General features: G+C 43.7%; 1 protein-coding gene and 1 long non-coding RNA gene across 3 annotated transcripts; one reads left to right on the plus strand and one right to left on the minus strand.

Moving 5' to 3' along the window:
• Positions 1-2,039: 2,039 nt before the first annotated feature.
• Positions 2,040-4,491, plus strand: LOC307070421 (E3 ubiquitin-protein ligase TRIM39-like). Its single transcript, XM_079728875.1, has 2 exons — positions 2,040-2,127; positions 2,234-4,491. The coding sequence occupies exon 2, from the start codon at positions 2,236-2,238 to the stop codon at positions 3,850-3,852; it is 1,617 nt and encodes a 538-aa protein (XP_079585001.1). The 5' UTR covers positions 2,040-2,127; positions 2,234-2,235; the 3' UTR covers positions 3,853-4,491.
• A 14,449-nt stretch (positions 4,492-18,940) lies between these two features.
• Positions 18,941-19,661, minus strand: LOC307070423. Of its 2 annotated transcripts, none has more exons than XR_013811557.1 (4): positions 19,538-19,661; positions 19,300-19,384; positions 19,126-19,204; positions 18,941-19,048 (listed from the first exon to the last, which is right to left on the minus strand). It is a non-coding gene; the product is annotated as an uncharacterized lncRNA (long non-coding RNA). The 2 variants fall into 2 exon arrangements; XR_013811558.1 differs by having other exon boundaries at positions 18,949-19,015.
• Between the last annotated feature and the right edge of the window lie 4,878 nt (positions 19,662-24,539).

Consider the following 24,539-nt stretch of genomic DNA (forward strand, 5'->3'; position numbering starts at 1 on the left):
TGGAAAATGTTATGTTTAGAAAGAGTATCAGTTTACCAGGATTTGTTTAACCCAGTTTTCTTTCACAGGTTTTGATGGACTTTGAAAAAAACGTGTTTCACATGTTCGTAAAAAAGGGAGATGTGGTGTATCTGAATACAGTGCATTAAGGGTTAATGTATTACGCAGGTTACGTCACAGTAGACCAATAGGATTATGTGTGTGTGGTCACATGATGCTGGGTTCGTGCGTCTTCATGGCAGTTTAATAAAGTGCCTGTAAAGTCAAGACACAGTTGTCTGCGCTGAATTAATATTCCTCAAATAGAATATACGACAGAGAGGTAGTACTCCTAACAAGAAGATACAATAAATGTAGGTCAGTCCCTCCAGAAAAAAAAGAGTCTTAGCATAAACCTGTTTAGATTGGCCAGCGTTTCACCGGTTTACTGAGACGGAACAGTCCGGAGGGGATCGACCCGTGGTCAAAGACGGCGGTTTTTGTGATTGTTGCGGCCAAAAATCCTTGATTATGTGGCACGTTTTCTTAAAAAATGCGATGAAATATGCGGCATATATATGCAATTTTATGCAATGAAATTGCGGGAACTTGTGAAAAAATGCAGGAACTTGCGAAAAATGCAGCTTTTCGATGACGTTCACGTCACGTAATTACATCGCTTCATATCGTTCCCATGGCAACAGGGTGAAATCACTGCTCTTGTGTAAAGTAAATGCAACATTTATCAACTTTCTGCTAAGATATATGTGACTTTTTTGCAACGAAAATGCGGGGATTGTGAAATCCTGCAAGCCCCGCATATCTTCCGCGGAAATCGGCAATTTATGCCGTGAAAGTGCGGCATATTTGAAAAATTGCGGCCCCCGCATGAATATGCGGACTTTGGCTTATTATGCGTTGAATTATACGATCGCATAATCGCGTTTTTCTGGAGGGACTGGTTGGTATGTTTCAACATTTGATAATTAAGACACAACATTGTGTGTGTGTGTGTGTGTGTCTGTGTGTGTGTGCCTGTGTGTAGTGGTGAGCGAGTTCAACTCCAAGGTGAAAGGTACTGGGTTTGATTCCCAATGTCTGCAGCCTAACCTGTATTATCCTATAGCGCAAGATGCCCCCTAACCCCTCCCTGTTCCATTACCACATATATCCTTAAATTTGTCCAACCCCTACCTGCTGCTGTTAATTTGCATACAAATGTCAAACACAAGGAGGGTTTACATATGAGGGCGGTCCGTTGGTCCACAGCCGCAACAGATCATAAAAAAATGCCACATTTAAAACTCTTGAACATCCTCACAGAGACACCTGGGGACATGTTGAAGCAGAATAAAACAGAGTTTGGATTTTTATTTATTTCTCTCTCGATATTATGACTTCATTATCATTTATATCTTGCATTTTGATTTATCCATACAGTTATTAAGGACTGTAATATGACAAGTGAAGGAATATTTGTATCAGGAGGGCAGGGGGGGGGGGCGAGGTTATATCCCCACCATACTGTTATAAACAATACAGTAAGTCTTCCGTCTTATAATTTGTGAATTTTCTAGGTAAACCTATTTTGAATTCAGTGGAATTAACTGCCGCACGGCTGCAGGTGTTTGCTGGCTCTGACTGAAGGTGAACTCGTCGGTCTGGTTCGTCTGCCCTACCCCGAGTCACCTCACTCGGAGGTTTTATGAGGTTAGAATCTGGGAGAGGCAGGCACAGTCAAAATCAGGTCAAATGTATTTGTACAGCTCCTTCTCAGTTAGTCACAAATCACCACTGAATCACAAAATTTACTTTTTTTCCCGGGCTCACTGTGTCCAGTCTTTTTAAGGTTGAACATATTTGAATGCCGTAAAGAAGAGAACATATCAACGCATTTTAAGCGGCCTATACCGAATGCTTCAACATTCAGGGTGTGGAAGTTTGAAACGTCAGTGAACCGTGGGGGCGGAGCCAGGTGTTAGGGGAAGAGCCAGGTGTTAGGGGAGGAGAGGAGAGGACATCATGTTGAGGAAACGAAACTTAACATTCATAGAAACAAAGCCACCCGATGTGGAAGCAGTTCTCTCTTTTAGGCGGGAAAATAAAACGCATTTTGGAAAAAATAGTTGGACAGACAGTAACAACGAGGTGAGTAAAACAACACAACTTTGAGGAGTAGTTAAAACCTCTCTTCCTGTTATTGAATTAGAAATATATAATTGCTCAATACATAAACCTTGTCGTCTGTGTCTAGGAATGGCCTGTGCTAACACTTCCTGGTCTGAAGAGAACTTTTCATGTTCCATCTGTCTGGATGTGTTCAACAGTCCAGTTACCACCGCATGTGGACACAACTTCTGCAGAACCTGTATTACAAAGTTCTGGGATGAACAAGTCCAGTACAAATGTCCTGTTTGCAACAAGCTTTTCAACACAAGACCTGATCTACAGGTCAATACCTTCTTATCAGAGCTGGCTGCTCCGTTTGGAACAACCGTACGAGCAAAAGGGCAGCCTTGTGTTGAACAAGCAGAAGTTCCCTGTGACGTCTGTACTGGGACCCAGCAGAAGGCTGTGAAGTCCTGCCTAATGTGTTTTACCTCTTACTGCCAAACCCACCTGGAGCCACATCAGAGAGTCGCTGGCCTAAAGAAACATCAGCTGGTCGAGCCAATGGACCGTCTGGAAGACAGGATGTGTAAGAAACACGACCGACTTCTGGAGCTCTTCTGCCAGACTGAACAGGTGTGTGTGTGTCTGTTCTGCACAGAGGCAGACCACAAGTCCCATCCTGTTGTACCTCTAAAGGAGGAATATGAAGTGAAGACGGCCCAGCTGGGGAAGATAGAGGCTGAAGTTCCGCAGATGATCCAGGAGAGAAAACTAAAGATTAAGGAGATCAAAGACACAGTGGAGCTGAGCAACAAAGACGCAGACAGAGAGATAGCCCATGGTGGGCAGGTCTTCACTGCTCTGATAGGCTGTGTTGAAAAGGAACGGTATGAATTCAACCAAACGGTTAAAGAGAAACTGAAATCCACAGTGAAACGAGCTGAAGACCTCATCAAAGTGCTGGAGCAGGAAATAGAAGATCTGACCGATAGAAGCTCAGAGGTGAAGCGGCTCTCAAACACTGAAGACCACCTCCACTTCCTCCAGACCTTCAGATCCCTGAAGGATCCTCCACTCACCAGGGACTGGACCACGGTGGAGGTCCGTCCTTATACGTCATACGTAGGGACCTTGAGGAGATCCCTGGATCAGCTGGAGGAGACACTGAACATGGAGATGAAGAAGCTGCGTGATGATGCTGAACTGAAGATGGTCCAGCAGTATGAAGTAGATGTGACTCTGGATCCTGATACAGCTCATCACAGGCTCATCCTGTCTGAGGATGGGAAACAAGTACATTATGGAGATGAAGAGAAGGAACTCCCAGACAACCCTAAGAGATTTACACAGTATACATTTGTTCTCACGAGGCAGAGTTTCTCCTCAGGGAGATTTTACTTTGAGGTCCAGGTTAAAGACAAGACTGCATGGTGGTTAGGAGTGGCCCGAGAGTCCATCGACAGAAAAGGTGGGACCAGATGGACCCCTGAGACGGGTTACTGGACTCTGGACTACGGCGAGGGTGGGTTTGTATTTAATGATGACCCTGATGTGGATCTCCCTCTGAGAGCTGAGCTCCAGAAGGTGGGGTTGTTTGTTGATTATGATGAGGGTCTGGTTTCCTTCTATGATGTGGAAGCCAGGGTTCATATCTACTCTGCTACTGGCTGCACCTTTACTGAGCCTCTCTATCCAATCCTATATGATGGTGATATAAACTCTGCCCCCCTGATCATCTCACCTGTCAATCAAACAGACTAGGACCTTTGTTTGACAATAAAATAATCAAACGACCAAAACAACTAATGTTGTTTCCTGAATTAGAATCTCTAGTATTTGAGATCTCAGATATCTGCATTAATGTCATACTGCTGTCATTTAACGAGGAGAATATCTTTTACAATTAACCCTGCAGTTGTGTAATATAACCCTTTATAAAGGGTTATATTACACTCCATTTATGTGTGTGATTTCCCTTTATTTCTTTTACACGTTTAAAGATATACAATTTGTTGCAGTTATGTAGAACATGTTTAGAGGATTAACATGTATAAATAATAATTCGATTTTTTTTTAACATTTCTATTGGTTTTAACTTCTGAATATTGAATAACAAAACAATTCAATGTGATTTTAATAAAAAGAAAATGCAAATTTTAGGCCTACATTACATTGCCTACATTGTAATGGATCATTTCAGGGGAATAGATACATTCCAGTCCAATGGTGTTCAGTATAAATACTGTTTCTGTAATAAAAAAGTGTAGTACAAAAAATAAAATAGTTTATTTCTAAAACCCTTATTATGATGATTTTCGAGATTGATGGAACGTTTTAAATCATTGAAGAAATGTAAAAGTTTGTCGTTGATGACCCAGTAAATTAATCTCCAATATACAACAACCCAACATGTGTTACACAATTACACAAAGGTCATGTGTTACACAAAGGTGACAGTGACTGCATGTAAAGATTCTCCCCATGTGTGTGAGTACCGTGACTTTGTCTGGTCAGCTCACCTCTCTCCATCCTCTCCTCTCTCCTCTTCTCTCCATCGTCTCCTCTCCTCTCTCTTATCTCTGCCCTCTTCTCTAGCTCATCTTGTGTTCATTATTGTCGTACATTACGCATTAAGTGTGTTCACATGTCAAAAGTCCCTCCATTTAGATTGGTGGATCTAAAATAGATGTTGTACAACTGAACTCCCACTGGGCGAGTTCCGCTGTAGTGAATCACTATGGTGACGTTGACCCTCCCGCTCGTGCGGAGTCCTCCTCCCCATAAGCCACGCCCACTGACTGCCTGGACGGCGCGAGGGGAGGGAGAGATCCCGACGCTGTTGGCACGAGGGCCGTGGACCGCGGTACCTGCTCTGAGTAGCCAGCAGCGTGGGAATGAATAACCCAATAACGTGTCGTTAGTCGCCTTTTAGAAATAAAGGCGCAAAGAGAGTCATGATACGTGGACAACTGTTAATGATCTGTAATGATTTTTACTACTATTGTAGCTCCCTCCAGTTAACAGTCACGGACACAAGGCGTTTTTGTTTACGGGCATTTATTAGCTGAGTCATCCTCGATGCCATCAAACATGCCGTGAGAACTAAATAAAGGCATAGAAATCATACAAGAGTTACATAAAGAATATTATCACAGAGAATAACTTATAATTACAATTTTAAGGAAGTGAAACAGGCAACACTGAGGCAACTTCTCTCCTGTGTCTCTCGGTGAACTAACAAATGTAAAGACGTTACCACTTATCTCCACGAGCGGCAATTGGCTCGGCATGCGCTGCAAGCTCCGATGCTGGTGCTACAGCATGAACCTCTGCACCCCAGAACAATAGTTCCGCTATACATTACATGAACAGGTAAGCTTGTAAACATATTTCAAAATAAAATAAATGCAGATAAATATATGATATATTTAAATGTGGTGTCATTCTTATTAAAACTATTCTTTCATGAAACTTAAAATTATTCTAATAAACCAAAATCATGCAACTGTTTCTGCTGGAAGCTACAACTATTATTTTAGTTATTTTGTTCATTTTGTACTTGTAAGTGACTTTTTTCAGTTATAGTTGTTGTTAAAGCTTATTGGTTATAAACAACTCAGTCTAACCTACTGAATGTTCTCTCTCTCTTTATCTCTCACAGTATCTCTGAATTGAAAATCCAATTCTACTGGCAGAAATACTGATATTAAGGAATTTTCCAGACAAAAGTAATAAAATTGTAAGGCGAAAAAAATAAAAACTAGAACGAAAATTTACTTTGATTGTTGCTGTGTGGGAGATTTAATTATTGCATGTTTTGTTTCCAAAATGTTCATGAATAACATATAATATACATAATCTACCACATAATTTATCTTTTTTTTTTTTTTTAAATCGCACCTTATCCACCTGAAAACACGTATTAACAGTAGGCAGCCTGAGCCGATATAAGAGAAAGCTTTGGGACTGGGCAACCTGGATGGTGGTAGTCCAGAGCTATATATATATACTATACACACTATATAGATGTATAGATATATACTGTGTGTATACATATATATAAAATAAATGATTGTGATGTAAGTGTTTGATTGGCTAATTTTATTTGATGCCTCAAATGGTGACTTAAATAGGCCTATTTCCTTTACAGACAATTCTGGATTCAGGGTCTGCGTTCAGGGTCTTATCGACCAGGTAAACACGTGTCCTGCCATCCTCTGAGCTCCAGGAAACGCACCAAGTTCCAGGTGGTTAATATTTAGCTCAGACCTCGTTCACTCAATACATTCATGATCCAAAATCTGACAGCAGCTGACCTCAGATCTGGTGAACTGGGCCTTCATTTCTTTCACTTCATATGTTTCGACCAATCCTGTTGCTGGAGGCAGAGTTATTTGCAGACAAACTAGACCAGCACATGAACATTTGAAAATGTAAGTACACACACATTCCTGCATCATTAATTAAGGTGTATGACAGCTCCCTCTGCTGGACAGTTTGGACAACAGTCTCACACCAAACTACATTTTCCGTTTGAACCAAAGTAGCTATAGTACATTGATGTGAGACCGGGGGCCTCTACGAAGTCTCTTTTTTGCAAAGGAAATTTCCTTTCCTATGGAGATGACCCGGAAGGGCTTGGAGGAAAGGTGGTTCGAATTCTAAGAATGCTTAGGAAACCCTGCTTTAGCATCCTGAGCTTCCTTTGCGAAAGGAAAGGAGGCAGTGGTATCCCATAAACCTTTACAGCGGCAATATTTAAAGAAACATGCCGACAAAGTTTACCGACTCTACGTGAAGACGCACGAGAGACGCGGTAAAGCAGAAGAATAGAGGAGAAGAAAATAAAATTACCAATACCAATTAGATACCAATCCAGAAACATAATTTGAATATAAATGAATTCATTTGTTGCTGGTTAGTAAGAACATAAAATACACCATAAGAAAAGAAAATGCCAACTTCACATTTAAGAAAGACTACTAGGGGCAGTTAATTTCAACATCTACATAAGTTTAGCCTCTTTTTTTTCCCCCACATGTGAATTGGAATTCAAGTGGCCTAAAATATTCCCGTTGGCCATGTCCGACCTAAGTGATTCTCACTGTTGGCGATAACCTGATTGAAATCAATCAAGAACGCATGTGTAGCTCCCAAGTAGTTCACACGAGGCCAGAGGTCTTTGTTAGAAAACGGGGTTTTATTTCCAGGTCGAACCAACCCGTGAGAACTGGGTTTAGAGAGAAAAATAAATGAAAATAAATACAAATTCACAATATGCAAATGTCCGTTTTTACAGCAGCACAACAGGTGTTACATTACACCAAAAAACACTTCACACACACCTCACATACAGCCCGCAGCTCAATATTAACTTGCACATTTACAAACTTAACTTACATAAACATATTCACAACTTTACATAGTATGCAAATCACTATCACGCACAACCATGCAATTGAAAGCAACACAATAAAAACGTTCACATTCTTCTTAGATATAAATAAATGATAAACATACCTCGTCCACTGCTTACTACTTGAGGGAATCTTATCTTATTGCTTGTCCTTTATAGTTTTTTCTTCTTCTTCTTATGTGCTTTTACTTTTAACTTTAATTTATAGCTTATTGATTGTGCTGCTTCTTTCGCGCTGTTTGGCTAGGTACGTCGCTTAAAGGTGTCGTGTAGGAAACATATGACGGCGGCAATTAGTTCCGCCCCAGTGCCATTATAACCAGTAGGAACCAAAAACGGGAGGTTAACCAACTAAACAAACTGCCAATGTGCGGCAGTTACACTCCCACCAATCACCTGTGATTACTTAAACATCTTAAGGACATATACTGCATATAAAACATCAAATAAAGTAAATTTGGTCACTAATAAACAGAGTAGGCTTAATACCCTGTGGTCTTCAGTCTGCTTCCAACAGTGTGACTGTTTTATGAATGGGTCTCTCGAGGTGAACCGGCTTGGAGGTGCGCCTTCCCATTACATCCAGAGTTGAGTCGCCGATGAACAGCTTGAGCTTCCTTACCCTCTCATCCTTCCCGGGATAGACTTCGATAATCTTAGCTAACTTCCACTGGTTTCTCGGCGTCAGCTCATCCTTTAGTAGAACGATGTCATCAACCTTCGCGTTTCTGCAGTCTTTGACCCACTTCTGTCTGTGCTGGAGATTTAAGAGGTACTCCTTCTTCCATCGTGACCAGAAGTTGTTGGCTAGGAGTTGAACCCGACGCCATCTCTTGCGGATGTAAATATCTTCCTTAACGAACTTTCCAGGAGGAGGGGATATAATCGTAGACTTCATGGTCAGTATGTGGTTCGGTGTCAAAGGCTCGGGACTAGATGAATCATTCAGGTTATCAGTAGTCAGAGGTCGACTATTCACGATCGCCATGACTTCGTATAAGAATGTTCGTAGAGAGGAACAGTCAAGTTGTTTGGCTGACTGTTCTAGAATAGACGTCAAAACACTCCTGATGGTGCGGATTTGTCTTTCCCAGACACCACCCATGTGACTTGAAGCTGGGGTGTTCATGATGAACTCACATCCCAGTTCCTTGAGCTCCTCTTGATCCATCTCTCTCAATGCCTCATCAAACTCACGCCTTGCACCAGCGAAGTTTGTCCCTCTATCACATCTTATCTGCCGTACCATTCCCCGAATAGCGATGAAGGAGCGCAGAGCGTTAATGAAGGCATCGGTGGTCATGCTATCAAGCATCTCTATGTGTACTGCTCTAGAACACATGCAGGTAAGTAATAGCCCGTAACGCTTTAGCTCTTTCCTTCCTTCTTTGATGTGGAATGGTCCAAAGCAGTCCATCCCGCAGTAAGTGAACGGAGGAGTAGTGTCCATCCTATCTTCCGGGAGGTCTGCCATCTTTTGTTGTTCAGTGCCTCTTCTGAACTTCCTGCACTTGTAAATATGGGATGACACTGTCTTGCTGCATCCAAGGATCCATATGCCATTCGAGCGGAGCTCGTTCATAGTCATTCCTCGGCCCTGATGGTGCACTCTCTCGTGATAGTGCTTGACCAACAATGCTGACACATGACTGTCCTTTGTAAGAACTGCTGGATGCTTCACATGTGGATGTAGGGCAGCATGAGTTAAGCGGCCTCCCACTCTGATGATTCCTTTGTTATCCAGGAATGGACTTAGCTTGTTCAACTTGGACTTGCAACCTATCTCCTTGTGATGCTGGGTTGTGATGCAGTGCCTTTGCACGGCGCTGGAGCCTGGCAATAGCTTTTACCACTCTTAACCAGTCTGAGAACTTGTGTAGGCGATCTAAAAGCGACCTCACCTCCTTTGCCTGAGTATCATGAACCTGGGCCTTCTTGAGCTCTGGGTCACTAATTGAGATATCTCCCACCTTTACGTCTCCACTTGGTAGCTCTTTCTGCCACAGAAAGGCTGGGCCTGTGAACCAGTTAGAGGCTACAAGCTGTTCTGCCGTGAGACCTCTTGAGGCGTGATCTGCTGGGTTCTCCTCAGTAGTCACATACCTCCACTGCGCTGACTCTGTGCTTCGCTTGATGCGTTCTACACGGTTTGCTACGAACACATGAAATCTTCTGGCTTCATTACTGATGTATCCAAGTACAACCATAGAATCAGTCCAAAATAGTTCTTGTAGGCATTCTACTACGAGCTCTTTCTTGAGCAGGTCACTGATGCGGACAGCTACCACTGCTGCTGACAGCTCTAGTCTTGGTATGGTCGTGACCTTAGAAGGGGTGACTCTTGACTTTCCCATGACTAAGGTACAGTGGACTTCACCTGATGTACTGACCGCTCTGAGGTATGAGCACTCTCCGTAGCCTGACACACTGGCGTCCGAAAAATGGTGGAGCTCATAGTGCTGAACGTTGCAGCTTGGTGGAGTGTAGCATCTCTGGATCTTCACACCAGCCAGGTTTTTCAGGTCTTTGAGCCAATATTCCCACAAGGGTCGAAGGTCATCAGGCAAGGGGTCATCCCAACTGAGCTTGTCACGACACATCTGCTGCAGTATCTGCTTTCCAACCAGGATGAAGGGTGCCACGAACCCAAGCGGGTCATATACTGAGGCAACCGTGGACAAGACTCCTCTTCGGGTAAATGGATTTTCTTTGACAAGCACTCTGAACTGGAACTGGTCAGAAGAGACGCACCACTGAACACCGAGTGCTCTATCCATGTGTTGCTCTCCGAGTGCCATGTCCAAGTCCTTGGCAACTTTAGCACATTCCTCTTTAGGGATTGTGGCTAGGACTTCCTTGCTGGTAGAGATGAACTTATGCAGCCGGAGTTTGCCTGTGCTACATAGTTCTCTTGCCTCTTTCACTAGTTGGATCGCTTGCCTTTCAGATGTTACACTTGCCAACCCATCATCATCAGATATCCATTCTCCCACCTTAGGAAACGTAGGTAATCTTGATCTTCTGCATTCACGTGGAACTGGTGAAACATGCGCTCAATATCGCACATGATTGCCACAGGACCTCGACGAAACCGACAGAGGACTCCGATCAAGGTGTTTGTCAACTCTGGGCCTGTCAGGAGATGATCATTCAGGCATGTCTCTTTAAATCTTGCAGAGCAGTCAAAGACGACTCGAATTTTCCCAGGCTTTTGCGGATGATACATCCCGTGGTGGGGAATGTACCATGCTGGGGCTTTGCTGATATCTTCTTGTGGGACCTTTTCTGCATCTCCACGGGTTATGGTCTCGTCCATGAAGGTCTTGTAGTCTTGGTAATACTGCTTGTTTCTCTTCAGCTTCCTTTCTAGGCATCTGAGACGGTGGATAGCACATATCTTGTTATCTGGTAAGTTAGGTCTGTCTTTCTTGAATGGCAGTGGCATTTCGTAATGACCATCCTCCTTGAGCCTGATGCCTTTTTCCATCCTTGACAGGAATCTGAGGTCTTCTTGAGATATGTTGCCGTCCTCTGAAGCTTTTTCCACAAAGTCAGATTCCAGCACCTTGATGACAGCTGAAGGCGAGACAACTTCCTGGATTTGTGTTCTACAGACGTAGTGCACTTCGCTTGTGAGGTTTGAAAAGGATGGATTACCTGGTATCACTTGCTTAACGATGACCTGGTGACTCACTCCAATCGCGTCTCCATAGTCGAGTGATAGGTTGCCGTAGCCAACTACACTCCAGCCCAAGTCAGTTCTCAGTGCAAAGGGCTGATTGTCTTCCCCAGAAACCACTTGTCTTGGGACGAGTGCTTGAGTACAGTTGTAGCCAATTAGCAAGCCTACGTCGCAGCTTTGGTGCGGAGCTATCTCATCTGCGATGTGTTCGAGATGTGGCCATGCTTTCGCCGTCTCTGGTGTGGGAATATGATCTCTGTTTGCAGGTATGAAATCTCTTGTATAGGTCACTGGCAGGGGAATTATCTTGTCCGAATGCATTCCTCTTACTTGCAGACCAGTAAGTTTCCTACAGGACACAACAGTGTTTCTTGAAGCCATTGTTGAGAGTTTTAGCTGAACTGGTTCGTTCTTCGCATGTAGAGCCTTTGCAGTGTCGTCCAGGAGAAAGGTTGTGTCACTCTGTGTATCAAGAAGTGCATACACAAGAACTTCACGATCAGGCTCACTTGAGGCCCACACCCACACTGGGATGATGGTGGATGTATGAGTGCCTTTGACATGCTGGAGGACTCTATTGGATGTTGCTTCAAGTGAGGTTCTTGTTGCCCTATCCTGTGACCGTTCAATTTTGCGTCCATTTGACATGTCTCTTGCTGCATCAGGCATTGTTGACCTCCTTCCTTCCTTGCGTGCGATTATCATGGAGGCAAGTCGGGTGTTTTTTCTCACACGTTTTGCAGATCATTCTGTTTTCGCAGTCCTTTGAGCGGTGGCCAGACTTCAGACAGCCAAAGCACAACTTATTTTCTTGCACAAACTTGACCCGGTCAGAGACAGTTTCATCTTTGAATTTATAACACTGGTGAAGACTGTGCCCTGTCCTTTCACAGAACACACAGCTTGTGGCGGCAGCCTTTTCGTCTGAATTTGTCGCCAATACCTTTGCTCCAGGACCTCTGTTCCTTGGATCCTTGCTCTTCTCACATTCAACTGGTTTTAGAGCGTGGAGGGATGATATCGGGTTGCAAGCGATTTTTGCTTCACGTGTAACGAACATGACAAACTGACTGAAGCTTGGGTACCTGCGACTATGTTCTTCCTCTTCCATAACCTTCCTATTCCATCTTGAGCTCAGCCAGTCTGGAAGTTTAGCAAGCATTTTCTGATTTTCATTGCAGTCATTGAGTATCTCAAGACCCTCAATCTGAGACATGGCGGCTTCACAGCCACGGAGGAAGTCAGCAAGTTCTCGGAGTTCTGAGCTTCCTTTGGAGCTTATCTTGGGCCATGAATCAAGCTTGTCTCTGTAGGCTTTGGCTATGAGGAATGGATTGCCATATCTCTCTTCTAAGATGGTCCCCGCTGCGCAATAGGCGGACTCTGTGCCTAGAAGGAAATTACTCTCTATGGCCCTTTTTGCAACTCCACCCACATACCTTCGCAAGTAATAGATCTTCTCGTCACCTGGTATGTTTTTCCGGTCAATAAGTGTCTTAAATGAAACCTTCCAGTCGTTGAATCTGAGTGGATCGCCGTTGAACATTGATGGTTCAGGTATGGGAAGACGACTCGCGCTGATGGAGTCTGCAAACACTTTCACGAGGGCTGCAGTGGTATCTTCTTTGTTCAGAAGTGGCATAGCTTGTGGTTGAGGGTGATGCTTTGACAGGTTACGTTCCTGTTTGACCTCCTTCCTTTCCTCCTTCAAGGGGACATGTTGATGGAGCAGCGCTTCCACTTCTTCATCTGAGCCTTCATTCTGCTCATATACTTGCAGTCGGGCCTTGGCAGCCTTTAGATTCTTTAATGTATCCATTCGCTCTATTTGCCTGCGTTTGGCCTCTAGAACCCTCTTCCTTTCTGATTCTTCGGCTTCAAGAACCCTCTTCCTCTCTGATTCTTCAGCTTCAAGTTTTTCAAGTTCTTCGATATGTCGTTCCTTTTCGAGCAGAACTTGAAATTCGGCTTCATTGGCAGCAGCTTCGGCAGCGGCGTATTGCCTGTGTGAAGAAGACTGACTTGAACGTCTGGATGTGAATTTTGAGCTGCTTCGAGAGCTTTGGGCAGAGAACTTGGAGGACTTGGTGTGTTGAGACTTAATGCTTATATTATCTGAGACTACAGACTTGCTCACAGATCCTGTTTCTTCAACACCTTGTTCATCATCCACTTGACATTCACCCCTTTCAGTTTTTAGATAACCTCTTGCAGTTTTGATTATCTTCTTTGTTACTGCTTCACAGGTGTCTACTCTGCGACGTGTGTCTTGGTCTGGAATTTTGATGTGTCTTAGCTCTTCATAAACATCATTTAGATTATTTGAGGCATTGCTGACCTTGGTAATGTGTTCATGCAGCAGGTTGTTTGAGCATTGACCACTCAGCGTACCTTTGGCGTCCTTAATGATAGTCTTCCACTTCTCGTAGCTCACGCTGAAACGGTGTGCAACCTTTCTTACTTGCTCATCGTGCAGTTCTTGGCCCTTCTCCGTCAATTTACGAACTCTTTGGCCTCTTTGTGGCTCTTGTGAGGTAGTGGGGTTATCAGCTTCAGTGCCTTCGGTCGTTTGTGGTTGTGCTTCTGTGCAGTGCTGCTTCATGTCATCATCACTGACACGTTCTTCGTCACTCTCAGGGGCTAGCTCAAACTCTGACATTTTACTTGGGTTACTTTAGTTTGGTTTAAATCCAAAACTATCTTTAGCTTAGTAATTAACTCAGTAGTAAAGTTGGGTTCAGGGTAGCTTACAATATTTTTTAGGTATTTGTTTACAGCTGTATTTAACTTAAATCACAATAAACACAAAGATATTGCCTCTTTCAAAAGGTAAGCTACAGACATATTAAACACTTGCTAAGTAACAGCAATACACTTTTAAATTCACAGTAATACAGTTGTCTCTTAATTTAGTGTCATTGGTTTAACAGAAATTTTACAGTGTAACCACCAATATACACAATCTCAATAACACAATGTGAGTATCAATGCGCTTCAAATAATCAAATAAAAGGTCGGTAAACATCAACTTGTTATATGAAAATGAAAATAAAGTTTCAGTCTCTTGTGCACTTAAAGTCAATGGTTTAAATAAACTGTACTGAAAAAAGTCTTTTATTTGCAGCCATGTTCACGCCGTCCTGGTGGTAAAGGATACACACGCGGCATGGAGATGGCCGCTGCTGTCTGGTTGCGTCTTCCTCGGCTACTCATGCAGAGCAGTCGAGTTCCCACTGTAGCTCCCAAGTAGTTCACACGAGGCCAGAGGTCTTTGTTAGAAAACGGGGTTTTATTTCCAGGTCGAACCAACCCGTGAGAACTGGGTTAAGAGAGAAAAATAAATGAAAATAAATACAAATTCACAATATGCAAATGTCCGTTTTTACAGCAGCACAACAGGTGTTACATTACACCAAAAAACACTTCACACACACCTCACATACAGCCCGCAGCTCAATATTAACTTGCACATTTACAAACTTAACTTACATAAACATATTCACAACTTTACATAGTATGCAAATCACTATCACGCACAACCATGCAATTGAAAGCAACACAATAAAATCGTTCACATTCTTCTTAGATATAAATAAATGATAAACATACCTCGTCCACTGCCTACTACTTGAGGGAATCTTATCTTATTGCTTGTCCTTTATAGTTTTTTCTTCTTCTTCTTATGTTCTTTTACTTTTAACTTTAATTTATAGCTTATTGATTGTGCTGCTTCTTTCGCGCTGTTTGGCTAGGTACGTCGCTTAAAGGTGTCGTGTAGGAAACATATGACGGCGGCAATTAGTTCCGCCCCAGTGCCATTATAACCAGTAGGAACCAAAAACAAACTGCCAATGTGCGGCAGTTACAGCATGGATCAAAAAGCGCTTGTTTTAGTCAATCTACGGAAAACTGTAGTTTAGCACTAGACACGCCAGAGTTCGGCAATACCCCCCATCGCGCAATGACGTTGGTTAGGAAGAGAGGAGTCTAATTCATTTTAAACAGTGCCGTCTTTAACTATGTTCGAAAGGAAGCATCTTTTCATCTCTCCTTGACCCAATGACGTTTTCCACAAAGGTTAAGGAAAGGAGGCATAAAGGTTAGGAGATTTGACTATTCGTTGAGTCAGTGGTTTGAACGAGTTGTAGTAGCAGAGAATGGCCTGAGGGGGCAGTATGTACATTGTTAAATTCATGAATTTAGTAGTAATCAGTGTTGGGCAAGTTACTTTAAATTAGTAACCTAGTTACAGTTACTAGTTACTTCTTTCAAAAGTAACTCAGTTACTTTAAGTTACTCGTAACTTTCAAGGTAACTAGTTACTAGGGAAAGTAACTTTTTTTTCCTAAATTATCTTATTTGTATCTTATGTGTTGCCTCCCTAACTGGATAGCTAGGGAGGCTGCCAGTCCTCTGGCTTGCTTACATGTAAGTCCTATCCTACCACAAGCGCAATGCGCCACTAGTGACCTGAACGTGCCATAGCAGTGTAGTAGTGTGAGTGCAAATGAATTAAATATTTCCATTGTTTCCAACTGTTTCCAACCCTCTACAAATGCACACACATTATTTTGGGGTTGATGTTGCATAGTGTTCGACAAAACAACTGTAAAATTTGATCATTGTACCCAGTATCACTACGATGAAGCAGTTGATCAACAAAACACAACATACAGTATGTTTTGAAACTTTTGATAGGCATATTTATCGTAGCCATTGAAACAGATACATAGTTTTGGCAGTACAAAAATTAAACTGTGCCTCAGACCATTTACCAACTGTAGGAATCAATAGTGCAAAACTGATACAATAGATGTTTTCAATGTAAACACAGTGAGGTTTATCCGTTCTTTGTAAGTTAACCTTAACTCAAAACAGCTAAACTCCACATACTGGAGACCTCATCATCAATAATGATGGGCAAACTTAAAAGTATTTTCAGCCTCACAAAGAAACTAAATAAATAAAAAGTACTTTCAGCCTCACAAACATAGTTAATGTTTAACAAAAATAATATTTCCTCCACTCTGGCCGTTTAGATAAATAAAACAACTGATGAAATCAATAGTGGTGGATAAAGTGCTTTAGTAGTCTATGTCTATATCAGTCTTTGTCCATACATCTCCGTCATTTGTTTAGCTGTGTCTGGGTTATAGACTGTGCAACAGGCTTTGTAAAATGAAGCTTTTGTTGTTTGGCTGGAGCGGCTTCTCCTTTAGCGTCGGCGGAGCTGACGTTATCAGCAGCATCACCTGTCTATTTCAACTAGCTTGGTAGATGCCTGTTGTTTCTGAAGATGTTTCATCAGATTAGAATTGCTAGTTTTTGATGTGGCTAGAGTTTTCGAACCTCCACAAAGATGACAGGTCACCAAAATATTCCTTATGTCTTTTACTGTCAGAAAGGAAAAATAGTGTGCATATTTCCATGAGAGAAATACAACACCTGGACCGTCGTCGACTGCCGCCAGTTTTAATTCATTTACTTGCGCATCGCTGCGTCACGTGACTTACGTCCGCTTCACGTCCACCACGGAAACTGTAGTTCTGGGTTATGCAAGTAACGAGCCTGTTTAAATCGCAGTAACGATAACGCGTTACTGATTTTGACAAAGTAATTAGTTACAGTGCTCGTTACCACAAAAGTAACGTAGTTACTGTAACGCGTTACTTAATAACGCGTTAGTCCCAATACTGGTAGTAATATAAAAAAAGTTGTATATTTTTACAAAATGCATTGCGTGAACATTGCTGAATAACATTTGTCATGTATATTAAATGTATTGGAGGAGTTTAGCTTGCCATTAACCAAGTTAAAGGACAATTAAATAAATCGCACCAAACATGCAGAAGACAATGTAGGATTTTAATATATAAACACTTGACAGAAGTTGAATACATGTTTTTGTCAAGGAAAGCAGAGGAAAACATTTTCCTAAATGTCGTTTCAAAATGTCCCCACCATTCAGAAAGCAAGTGAAGAGGTTTGTATAAAACCAGTCCTCCCTGACCAGCTCTGTCCCTGACTCTAAACCCTGACCCTCAACCCTAACGCTGAACCCTCTGAGGGCAGGAAGACGCTCCTTCAGAGTAAAGGTTCAAGAAGTCACTCCTTCAGAGTAAAGGTTCGAACCACGGAGACAGAAGAAGAAGGGGAAGGAGTAGAGAGTAGTGAAGTAGTAAGGTTAGTGACAGACGTGAGGGAAAGGCGTGTGGAAGCACACAGGTACATGTGGGGCCAAGAAGATCACTCCCACTGGAGGTCATTGATCCATCAGCCTCAGACCGCTGAGCTCAGCAGGTCTCCTGGAGGACGAGGCTCAGATGAACTGAGGAGACGGGAACAGCAGGATGGCAGGATCAGGTGAGGTTCAGCTCAGGTGAGTCTGCCCGGACCATACAGGATCAGGTGAGGTTCAGCTCAGGTGTGTCTGCCCCTGACCAAACAGGATCAGGTGAGGTGAGGCTCAGGTGTGTCTGCCCCTGACCAAACAGGATCAGGTGAGGTGAGGCTCAGGTGTGTCTGCTCGGACCAAACAAGGATTAGGTTCAATATTCAAAAGCAATGCAAATGCAACATTATCTGAACCAAAGAGACGTCATTAAGGAGCAGGCAGGCATTAGGGCGCCTTGCTCAAGGACGCATCACTGTATTCTGAGGACTTGAACCCGGCACCATTGGTCTGAGAGTAGGACCCCGAACCCCCTACCTTATCCACTATGTCCAGATAATGCAAATTTACGAGGAATCCTTGATGGTCCCGGTCGTCCTCAGGATTTGCCTTCCAGATGTACGGCTTCTCCGTCAGTCCTCCAGATTCCTGGTCTGGTTACAAACGTAATTTGTCTCTAATGTAAGGTAACAAACACAGTAGCAGTTTGTCTCTAACGTAAGGTAACAAACACAGTGGTAGTTTGTCTCTAATGTAAGGTCACAAAGTGTGGCAACCCGGCCCAATTAAGGACATGCAGAGCACCTGAGGAACAGGTGGAGAAGCAGGGCTTAAATAGCCTGCTTCTCCACTCATTCAGGGCTCTCCCAGCCATGTGGCTCCTGTACGGAGAGACCGGTCCTCGTGGGTGACGACATTCCACCCACGGGGGATAGGACCGTCGATTCCTCCCAGGTTTTTTTCGTTGTTGCCTTATTTTCAGTATGAGACTTTGTTTGAGTTTGGATTAAACATGCCCTTTTGGCTTTTGAAAAAAAAAAAAAAAAAAGTTGTGTCCTGTTTGGGGAGCAGGTTGTTCGCTCACCGTGCCGGGTTACCACAAAACACAGTGGTAGTTTGTCTCTAATGTAAGGTAATAAACAGTAGTAGTTTGTCTCTAATGTAAGGTAACAAACAAACAGTAGTAGTTTGTCTCTAATGTAAGGTAACAAACACAGTAGTAGTTTGTCGCTAATGTAAGGTCACAAACACAGGAGTAGTTTGTCTCTAATGTAAGGTCACAAACACAGTGGTAGTTTGTCTCTAATGTAAGGTCACAAACACAGGAGTAGTTTGTCTCTAATGTAAGGTCACAAACACAGGAGTAGTTTGTCTCTAATGTAAGGTCAGAAACACAAGAGTAGTTTGTCTCTAATGTAAGGTCACAAACAGTGGTAGTTGGGCTCTATTGGAGTGTAACAAAGTAGCAGCTGTAGTTTGTCTGGTAACCAACCACAGTAGTATGCCGTAACTTGTACTGGACAAACTAATCCTGCGTTACAACAAGTCCACTCTGTTTACTTCATGCAAACTGAGGAGAATCCTTGTTGGTAGAGTGATGTCGTCCTCCAGAGTCCTGGCTCCTCCATCAGCTCTCCTCAGCCAGAGTCCTGGTCTGGAACAAACAGCGCAAGTCTGGCCCCAACGTCTGGTGGTAACAAACATGTAATTCGTCTTTTTTTTTAAGCCCTTTATTTCCACTTTGTTAGGTTAATAGAAACTTACAATCCTTGTTGGTAGAGTGATGGTCATCCTCCAGATTCACGCCTCCCCTATCAGCTCGCCTCCGCTCCAGAAACACGTTCTAGTAAGAAAACACAGCGGTAGTTGGTTAGCGCATGTCAGAGTAACAGCAGTATTTTGCCCTTTTCAAGTCAACCATGTTAAGTATATACAAACTTATGAGGAATCCTTGTTGGTCGATTCCTAGTCGTCCTCCAGCGTCTCACCTCCTCCATCAGCTCTCCTCAGACAGAGTCCTGGTCTGGAACAAACAGCGCAAGTCTTGCTTCAACATGTGGTAAAACAGATGTAGTTGTCTGGTATGTATGGTACAAACGCCGGTAGTTTGTGGTAGCAGTATTCTACAAGAAGTGGCAGTGAGTGTGATGATCACTTCAGAGTCAGGTCTATCTACCCCACGACAGACATCCTCCACCAGGCAGGGCCTCCATCAGCTCCTCCGTCAGCGCCTTCAGCCATGGATTCCTGGTCTGGTTACAAACACAGTTGGTCTCAGCAGTAAATCACCTGGGGACGCAACACACCCCACCTCCTGCATCTGAGGTTCACTTTGACGAATTTAAAACAGATTCAAACACTTCAATTAGACAACGTCTACAGATTGACGTGTTCAGCAATTCATCCACTACGGTCGTATCAGCACTAGTAAGAATAATGGCTCATATGACTCCTACATAACCCCCGTATGAATAAACTCAAATCACAGCTTGGCACAGATTTATAGTCATAAGACGATCAAAACCAGACCTAAACTACAGATGATTTTAGTGTTTCAGATGAGCATGGTGATGGTTATCCTCTGGTCCGGTGCTGCAGGCCCCTAGTCTCCAGCCTCAGTCTCCGGTCCATCCTGGCACCACAAGCCGCTGGTCGCCAGCCTCTCAGCCACAGCAGCAGGTTTATATCAGCATTTGCCCAACAATAAACTTATTTGACTCATCCGAAACCGAGTTACACAATTAATTTATTATTTTATAACTCAAGGCTAGAAAAGACAGAGAGACCAGACATGAGCTTCCCGTTTTTGGAATGAAGACAGAGCAGTCCACAAGTTTAAATAAGTGGTTCAGCCCATGCATTGAAACTGACCTGAGAAGACTCTACTCACACACCAGAGCACTGACCTGTTCTGGAGGACTTCTGACAGGAGGTGGAGGTCTGGCTCTGGGTGAGGAGACGGAGGTCTGGCTCTGGGTGAGGAGGCAGACACCTTGGGACAAGCTACATGTTACCTTTATAACCTTGTACAGTTCTACAGTTTCTTCTACTGTAACATGTGCGAAAGACGGCCATTATTTTAGCTTTGATATTATTCAGTTGGTAACTCAGCACCAAAGTCGTTGTTTAGCGTCATTCCATTGGTTAGAGTTTAACTTCTGTGGCATTTAATGACATCAGATATTTAGAACGCACAAAAGCTGAAGTACCAAAGAACACTAAGCAGTATCGATATTAAATCAAATATACTCAGCCATATTCAGGTGCTGGGTTCCGTTGAAGAAATGCCAAATTGTCTTCCACCGTGAAATGATTTTCAGCCTTCACTGATGGTCAGAAATGGGCCCGCAAGTAGAACGCTATTTTGTACGCAGCGATAGTCCCGTCAACGTGGTTAAAAGTACGGCGCAACCATCGGAAATTATCAACATATTGTACGATGTACGTGTGAGTATGTATTTAATATCAAACTTAAGTTGTTTAAGATAAGGGGCAACAATTCCCAATGGAAACCGACTGAAAAATTAGTTTCCGTTGGCAGCGGCTCGAGGTTACGCATATACAATCCAGAATGTTCCGCCAGATTCCCTCAGGGGACTCACGTCCAACTAACTGCCAGGTGGGTTCTTATGGTTGTCAAGACTACAACGTTCTATGCTAACCATTGAGACTAACTCAAGTGACCGCGCTCAGAACCTTCCACGGCGGGAAGCACAAACCGTCCGACTGGAATCCGAACATTCCGGCCGGAACCATCCAAAGAAAAAAAACAGAACCAGCGCCTCACCTGGAGCTGAACGGAGGAAGATCCTGAAGTCCAGCGATGGTCTTCATTAAAACACAGCCAACAGACTTACCTTGATGTGATCTGTTTGTTGCTGTTGGTCATTACTACTATTATGCACCCAGTGTGTACAAGTTATATCACTCAAAACCGTACGAAGAACAGAACTACCATGTACGTCCCACAACAACTTTAAACCTCAAATCCTTGCCTAAAAACAATGGAATCATTCAATACAAAACCGTGTCTGCATTTTACAATAAAATGAACAATTATCTAGATTATTCAGGGTACAAACCATACAGAGCAAATCTAAATGTTGAGCTCACAGAGAGCCGACCCTAGCCCTGCAACGTCACCCTGACCGCCTCATCACCAACAGCAAATCATGCCAGCCAGCCAACACAAGTACAGGTCCAGTGAGAAGTGGGCATTTGAGCAAAAGGACTGCCCACAATAAAATGAAGCCCAATTCCTGAACTATCCAACCATCTTCATGGTTTAAAGATTTACAGACTTGACATGCCTTTGTGTTCTAATCACCTTTGTCTGCTCCCTCGTTGCTTATAAAACTCTACATCTCCATCGCAAGAGTGTTGCATCCTACTCATGAGGGTGTGGTCTGAGTGAGCAGAGATGCATGCTGGGATACAGTGCTGTCTGAAGTCTTCAGGTCTATAGACACACCCCTCAGGAGAAATCAAGTGTTTGAGAATCTGTCGTGACATCATTTACATGAGCTGGAATATTTTTCAAGATGGCGCCAGGATTCTCAGAGGAGAAAGGCCAAGAGGAAGATGTGAGGGTTCTTCCTCTCAGCCAGTGGAACACAGCAACGGTCTTCATCAGAGTACCATGGAACACTTTAAAACGTCCTCCTCTATACACCGTGAAGCCCCAGTGAAGGTTTCCTTACCTCCTCAGCAGAAGAGCACAACTTCAGCTTGAAGAGCGCACTAGTTGGAGTTCCCAGGTTGGTTCTGCTTTAAGGGAACCAATCGTTCAGCTAGTCCTGTACGAAACAAATACAGTTCAGCGAAGACGTGCAACTGAGAGCAAGACAAGATCCACAGGGCTGTCTGTCAATCCAGCCAGGTGGGAAGAGCCGCCTCACTGAGGACATCTTGAATATCCATTGAGGTCCCTTTCCAACTTCAGACTCTCCTTGTGGAATGCCTTTAGGTGTCCATCCTCCATTGATCCTGATTGGTGTAGTCCTAGTTTGAAGTCACTTATCTGAACACGCCGCTTGCATCCTTTTACACTTGATTTGGATACTCTCCTCCCTGCCCAGTGTGTTGTATGTTTCTCCGGAGCGTTGCTCCGTACTCTTCATGTCTACTGGAGGCCTCAAGTAAACGTGTGGCCGTCCATCAGGGATGATTTAGTTGACCATTCCAATATCCCTGGCCAACCACACAGACCCCCGTCTAAACATTATCACTGTCAAAGCAGGACACACACGTAGAACCCCATGCCAGGTGTGAGTGGGACACACACACACACACGAACCCTAGTGATGCTCAAAAATCATCCATCTCATGTCAAACCGCCACACACCACTGAGCCATAAAAGGCCAAACACTCATGCAGGGTAAAAACCTCATGCCAAATAACGTTCCATCCTCCACACCCAGCTCTCCTGCCAGGACACCTAGAACAGAAAAATCTATTTCTCTTGGGACTTAAATTATGTACAACATTCTTCAGTGGCGTCCCACATTGGTGATGGATTATACTTGGTGTCTCCAAAATGTGTCCCAGGTTGATTCAACGTCTCTAAAGTCATGTCTTTGTAGTCCAGTGGTTTCCTGAATGAGGGGCCTTAACAGATGCAAGCGGTGCAGCTTTAGTCAGCCTGAGGACAGGAAGGAGATCATCTGTTCAGAAGACCACCCAGTGGAGGGGGGTGGCTCTTGAGGAGCAGGATCCATCTTGGAGTGGCCCCGAATAAGACCTTCTTGGAAATGAAAGTGTTCCTGAGGAGTCACGATGCCTGGAGGGGACTGTTGAATGTGTTCCATGGTTCTCTGTCAGACTGAAGTTGTGTTTTAGTCATTGAGATGAGGAGCCCCCTCATCTCCCCCTGGTGTTTCTCCTTCTGAATCCCTGTCTCCATCTTAAAGAACATTCTAGTCCATGTAACTGACGTCACAACGGTTTCTCAGACACTCGGTTTCCCCTGAGGGAGCGTGTCCACAGACCTGTAGACTTCAGACAGCTCTGTATCCCAGTATGCACCTCTGCTCACTCAGACCACACCCTCATCAGTAAAGCAACACTCATGTGATGAAGATGCAGAGCTCAGGAGGGTAGCTGGAAAGAAGACTGAAGACATCAGAACCCAACCCATTACTCCAGCTTACAACAATAACTTAGAACCTGTAACCATTTTAACAAACCATTAAAACCAACATAAACCAAACACCTAGGTAACCCATGAACCAATAAAACATCCTTACTAAGATCAACCTTAAGCTAATGGTTTAACTCACCAGGAAGCCAAAATACATCAATGTGCCCAAGAGTAATGAGAAACTAATGACTTACAGTTCGCAATTCATCTTCATGGTTAAGTTGGGATACTCACAGAACTGCAGTTAAATATCCATGATAGACCTTTGAAGGAAGGAACAGTTTACTCATTATTGTCCCCAAACTTGGGCACTGTCCCGCAGTTCAACATCAGAGTTAAACCACCACAATCCCCGATTTCCTTCACAAATTATCAGTGATTTATATTCAACATACAAGTCAAAGCAGTTGTGCTTTGCTACACATTTCTACTCACATTAGGTCCAGATGAGATGCTCCTCTTCACTTCAAAAAGTCTGGATGTTTGGGAGACGGTACACTGCCAAACAGTGGAGGACACCAACGTAGTGTCCGGTTCCCTCTTAAGTGAAATGCATCAGATGCAACCAATTAACCAATTAAGAAAACCACTTGGCGCGCGAGCTGCGGCAGGTGAGCTAATTAGTAAAACTCAACGCAGGTTCGGCGCCCTCTGGTCGCCTTGGTAACAGTGAGAGTCTAACACACAGCTCTGTGTTTGATCTTAAATGACCTCCCTCGTTTTAATTAAAGGAGTACAACTGAACTCCCACTGGGGGAGTTCCGCTGTAGTGAATCGCTATGGTGACGTTGACGCTCCCGCTCGTGCGGAGTCCTCCTCCCCATAAGCCACGCCCACTGACTGCCTGGACGGCGCGAGGGGAGGGAGAGATCCCGACGCTGTTGGCACGAGAGCCGTGCACCGCGATAACTCAGAGCAGCCAGCAGCATGGGAATGAATAACTCCATCACACGTTTATATGTGTTTCACCTCCCTGATGGTGTGAATAAGTCGCCAAGTGTGTCGTTAGTCGCCTTTAGGAAATAAAGGCGCAAAGAG

Source organism: Pollachius pollachius (genome assembly GCF_949987615.1).
Source record: "Pollachius pollachius genome assembly, chromosome: 2".
Taxonomy (NCBI): Eukaryota; Metazoa; Chordata; class Actinopteri; order Gadiformes; family Gadidae; genus Pollachius; species Pollachius pollachius.

Excerpts from the sequence above, each read along its gene's own strand:
- LOC307070421 (XM_079728875.1), top strand. The coding sequence starts at position 2,236 with ATGGCCTGTGCTAACACTTCCTGGTCTGAAGAGAACTTTTCATGTTCC.